General features: G+C 37.9%; 1 protein-coding gene across 1 annotated transcript; it reads right to left on the reverse strand.

Annotated features, from left to right (window-relative positions):
- Positions 1-2,871: 2,871 nt before the first annotated feature.
- On the reverse strand, positions 2,872-3,989 carry LOC109546448 (neurogenic differentiation factor 1). Its single transcript, XM_019917413.2, has 2 exons — positions 3,804-3,989; positions 2,872-3,746 (listed from the first exon to the last, which is right to left on the reverse strand). Exons 1-2 carry the CDS (start codon positions 3,953-3,955, stop codon positions 3,266-3,268), a joined length of 633 nt encoding a protein of 210 aa, XP_019772972.1. The 5' UTR covers positions 3,956-3,989; the 3' UTR covers positions 2,872-3,265.
- Between the last annotated feature and the right edge of the window lie 1,291 nt (positions 3,990-5,280).

Genomic DNA, 5,280 nt, shown 5'->3' on the forward strand with positions numbered 1-5,280 from the left:
CGGTCCCGGAAAAAATATAATTTTATCCTCTAAAACTATCTGGGAATCGGTAAACGATCCGATTCCATCTGCCTCGAAAGTCGAAAATTTATTCGGAACTTCGAAGGTTCACTTCGGGCCGTGATTGGAATTCAAATTAAAACCCTGTAAGTAGTCGAACGTATTTCGAATCAGATTGGCATGTTAAATGACTTGAATTCGGAAATTTTCTGCTCTTAAAATAATACCAGTTCCTTGCACATTCAACCGTGATATTAGATCTCTATTTTTTTTTCATAACCTACTATTTATTCTTTAAAATATTTACGATAATAAACTTTTACATTTCCTAATTTCATCCATCTTTTAGGTTTTTTGTATGACAACGAAACAAAAATGCGGTTTCTTATTCCAGAATATAAAACATAAGTAGCAAAACAGTTTGGAATCTCTCGTAATCGATTCCATAGGCAAAAAACGAAAGTTTGTAAAAGTTTAATACTACATATGAAAATATTGTTTCTGTTTTTGAATCAACAATGATTTAACGCAGAGAACTAACAAAGTTAATGTAATTTAAGCATTTTTCAAAATCTAAAACTTTTGTAATCAGCACCTAAGGAAATGAATATGGCGAACTTCAAAAAGTTTCCAACCCGCGAAAGTTTCCAGTTGCTACTAGTCTGAAAGCTGGAGTTAAACCCGCGGAAAATTCGTCCTGATACCCGATAATAACACTCATTTAAGAACTATCGAATAAAGCCTCACTGAGAGGATTTACGACCAATATCGTTTCATTTAAGCTGGCAACAATAAAACGCTGAAGATTAGTTATGGGTGTACGCAGTGCAGCCTTCCTCGTTAAATTAATATGATGCCCTTAAGGCGACCTTAACATATGGTTTTCGAGGTATTTAAACGCAGTACCTTTGGAACCTTAGGGCCGATGCGAGATATCGGAATAACAGCCAAAAGGCTTTGGTCCATAGGCGTGCATCTGTCTCTACTTGTAAACCTTTCTTATATCGCTCGATATGTAGGTGAGACCAGGTCGGACACTGTTATTGTTATAGCACGCCGCTGATTTTTCGCATTATAATAATTATGAGTGTGCAGCGGAAGCAGCGTTTTCTTACAATACGAGCAAATTCAATTTGGCCCGAGCACATTTCAACTGTTAAATATCTGTTATTACGACAAAGCGTACCCTGTAAAGTCGGCTTTATTACTCATTCTAAACGATGTGGATCTAGATAATGACTTGTCGTGTCCAAGACGTTCAGAGCTTCCTATTGGAATAAATAAACTTAGGTCTATTTTTTGGTTTTTCGAGTAATCTGGCACGGAAGGAGCATCGACAAGAACAAGATTGGATGAGGGCGCACTGCTTCTTTTGCAGCAAAACTCCTAAATTTTCATTGACTTGACTGAATTTCAATTTTCCCCGAGCTACATTGAGAACTCGCTTAGCAACTATGTCGTCATATCCGTTTCCGGTGGCAGTATCCTAAGTTGGCCCGAAAAGCTTCCGTTTCTATTTCCGCTCGCTTCCGTTACCTGAGTTCGCTAATTTCAGCCTTCTCCGCTGGGGTGCTTTTCGGGACCAGTTTTGGCTGAAATTCCGTAATAGATGCTGTTCTTGCGGTTTTCTTGTACGTTTCCGCGGGAAATTACTCTCTGACAAAACGACCGACAATTACATAGAATATAAAACTACCTTTTTACGCGCCATATGAAGGCATACATATGTGAAAAACCTGAGATGCAACTTCCAAAAGCTATGATCAATCAAATCCCATGTTAGGTACCATTCCGCCTTGTACAATGTGCGCTTGTAATCTTAAATTAATATTTCATTCTGCTACTTATACTTCAGCATAAAGGCTAATCAAAACCGTGTCTAAATATACCAATTAAAACGACCCAGTGGAAGCCTTTGCTGGCCGGAAGCCGTTAATATGGGAGGTCTAAGATGACGATTGATCTCAGAATGGGTTAATCAGTACCCTGATGGAACATTGAAAACCCATTGGTATCGATATTTGGGATTCCGCTCGGATCAATTGGTACTTGCCGGATGCCGAATTGCATTTTGTTCATTGACCACATTTTCAGGTGTTCTTGAACGGATTAATACTTTCCCATGCGGTGAACAATGAGGAAATTAATACTGGCTCGACCCGATCGGAGTATACATTCTCATAGTAGGTGTATAATAGTGAAACGCCCTTCATCGGTTTCACAGGGCGTAATTAATTATTGTTTTAATCGTGTTTAGACAGGATAAGGGGTGAATTCAATCAAAAGCCGCTAGTTTGATGATTAGTTTACATCAGTGAACTTCTAACCTATAGGTGGTTTCCCCAGAAGGCTCTGTGCTTGGTTATTCTCCGCAAAAGAACTGAACTGAAAGGTGAAAAAATGCAATAACCTATCGAATAGGTCAAGCAAGGATAATTAAATATCGCGCCCACCCGCAGAATAGTGGGTTCCCTTATATGCACCTGCCAGCTGGTTCTTGATGTGCAGGAAAATAGCGAAACTTTGCGCTGAATTTATTCTTTTTGCTGCGGCGCTAGATTCTACAGGTTCCGGTCAATTGGTCCGATGCCTTGAAGAGCAAAGCTCCTTTACACTCATTGCATAATTTACAGATAGAAAAGTTTGTTAAATCTAATCTAATTTCAGATTAAACGTACAAAGAATGAGGAGGCACAAATAAATCCTCTGAAATTGGCCATCGCCTCTTGGAAATCCTCATTTAATGAGCGCATTTTTGCGATAGCAAGCGATGTCTAATCAACAAATAATGATACTGTCTACAGCAGTGATGTATTGAAGTTTGCGAATAAATAAACTTGCAGTTAGGATTTAAAATAATTCTATAGGTACTTTGCATGCACTAGTAAATCTTTTTATTAAACTCAGTGAACAACTGCAGCTAAGAACGGCAACAATTGGAGGAATTCTGATGAAATTTCTAGCTCATTTTACCTGCCAGTTCAATGCATTTAAATAACAAACTCTGCCAAAACTTCCACAAAACTTATCTACAAAACACAAAAACTTTATTAAATAGAAGTTGGCCTTAAGCAATAAACCCTGATTAGATCACATCCATATTTGACTAACTAATATATGAGAAAACTAATACATAAATTAACTAATCTGTATCGATGGGCTGATAGCATTAGCACTAAAATAGGGTTCGATAAACATTTTTGTGCGCAAATTCATTAGCGCTTTATTAAATTGTTATAAATTGTTGCTGGAAAATCCGGAAAAGCTACCTAAAGCACAAATTATTGGCATTATTATAATAATTTGGGACCCTGTAATTATCACTGCCCGATCCGAAATAGTTATCATAATTTCGATGTCTTCCGTACAAAATTCCATAACCGCTTAATCGGTTGTTGCAGTAATTGGAGCAACAAAAATGCCTGCTTTCGTTCTCACAATTATTGAAATAATCATATTTCTTAAAATATGTATCAGGTTCTGCATAAGAGTCCTGATCAGGATTGTTGCAATATGGGGAAGTGTTCAGGGTTTTCATTAAGGTGCCTTGAAGGAGATTCGCAGTGGTTTGGCTCAGTTCTTGGGATAGGATTTTGATGAATCTGACCAGATCCATAGAGCGGCCTTCGTGAAGAGTTTGCGACATGGCGGATATGTAGTTTCTAGCCAGTCGCAACGTTTCGATTTTTGATAATTTTTGCGGGCTCGAATTGATCTCTGAATGGGTCACTTTGAGAGGGACGCATCTAAAATCCAATTGACACTAAACATATCTGTTAATACCACTCGGAAAATCCACTTACTTTCTCAAAGTATCCAGAGCGGCATTCAAGCCATGCATTCGGTTCCTTTCCCGAGCGTTTGCCTTGTACCGTCTCATCCTAACTTTGGCGTAAACTTTTCCGCGAAACTCCCTTTTCTCGCATGCACTCGACACTTCTTCACACTTTTCCATCTCATTAGCGAAAACATTTTTCCTTTTCAAAAGCCCTTTATATAAACTCTTGGGCTTTTTAGCTTTATCTCTTCTGTTTGCGATTCCACTTTGCCATTAGCCCGATTTCAGGGTATCAAGTGCAATCGACCAGGAGTGGAGTTGGGGTTTTTTTTAGGGGAATTTCGCTTTTGATGATTGATTCGTTTGGTTCATTTTAAGGACGAATCACCTGAAAGTTAGGAAAAAATAGCAACAGGTTGCATCGAAACATACCTACATTAGAGGACTTGGTTATTTTTGATTATGCAAGGAAACCGTAATAGTGTGAATATCCGCAAGTTCAGTTCGATAGAATCTTTATTTATTCGAAATTCTATCGTCAACAGTAAAGAAAAAAAGACGGTTTGCTCGATCTACCGAAAACTGAAGTAATTTCCTTTGGCAATGTGAGTTTCCGGCAGTCGAAACTCGAGAAAAAAAACCCTTTTCAAAACCCAATCCTGTTTAATCTAACCGATAAAGGGCAATATGTTGATATTTGTTTTATTCGACCATATGTCACTACAATATGGCACACGATCCGAATCGTGAGAAAAATTTATATTATATGCTAAACGATTGTTTGTTTAAGATTGGCGGCGCACGGTGGCCTGTATCTAATTTATCGGAAAATTGGGAAAATATACCAGAATGATAAGGCTAAAATCACAAAGAGAATTTATCGTTTCATAACAATGGGGAAAATGTCTAAAATATATGTATTTTTTCTCTAAAAATTCTATTCTGGGTTGAATGTTGAAATATATTAAAACCCCGATACTGATCAGAGAGCAAAAGCATTTCCATCAAGTCCATTCGGACTGATTATGTGCGATTGATTTTTAAGAGCTTTTAATTTTCAATCGTTAATTGCCCCCGGCCTCTTTGACACTAATACCTGGAGTTTTATTCGCTACTTTTTTTTTTGATACTGAAAGGCCCATTTGGAAATATTCAACAAGCCCGAATGGCAGTTAGCGTTCGTTTGTTTAGTTGCTTCCCCAAAAAAAGTTTGATGGAAAACAATTCCCTCTGATCGCACACAGAGTTCATGTTTAAGCCTAGAGGATATTTTCTGCAGGGTTGGAATTTTCCTCCCCCGCGCTAAGCGAATGCTATCAAATGGAGGGCAAACGAAAAATTCATAGGAGTCGGGGTGTAACTTAATGCACAGCTTCCAGAATTTAATATTCAATTGTTTATTACATTCTTATGTGTCTCAGCCAACAGTTCTGGGCATCTGTCTTTCTATAAATATTTTCCCAGTGTTTCAAGTGAGTTCTAAAAATCTGTAGGTTTATCAA

Source organism: Dendroctonus ponderosae, unplaced genomic scaffold (assembly GCF_020466585.1).
Source record: "Dendroctonus ponderosae isolate FM_Combo_2020 unplaced genomic scaffold, Dpon_F_20191213v2 Dpon_F_20191213_8, whole genome shotgun sequence".
NCBI classification, from domain to species: domain Eukaryota; kingdom Metazoa; phylum Arthropoda; class Insecta; order Coleoptera; family Curculionidae; genus Dendroctonus; species Dendroctonus ponderosae.

Coding starts and splice junctions, on each gene's coding strand:
- LOC109546448 (XM_019917413.2), bottom strand. CDS start 3,955: ATGGAAAAGTGTGAAGAAGTGTCGAGTGCATGCGAGAAAAGGGAGTTT. Junction 3,747..3,803: donor GCTCTGGATACTTTGAGAAA/GTAAGTGGATTT, acceptor ATTGGATTTTAG/ATGCGTCCCTCTCAAAGTGA.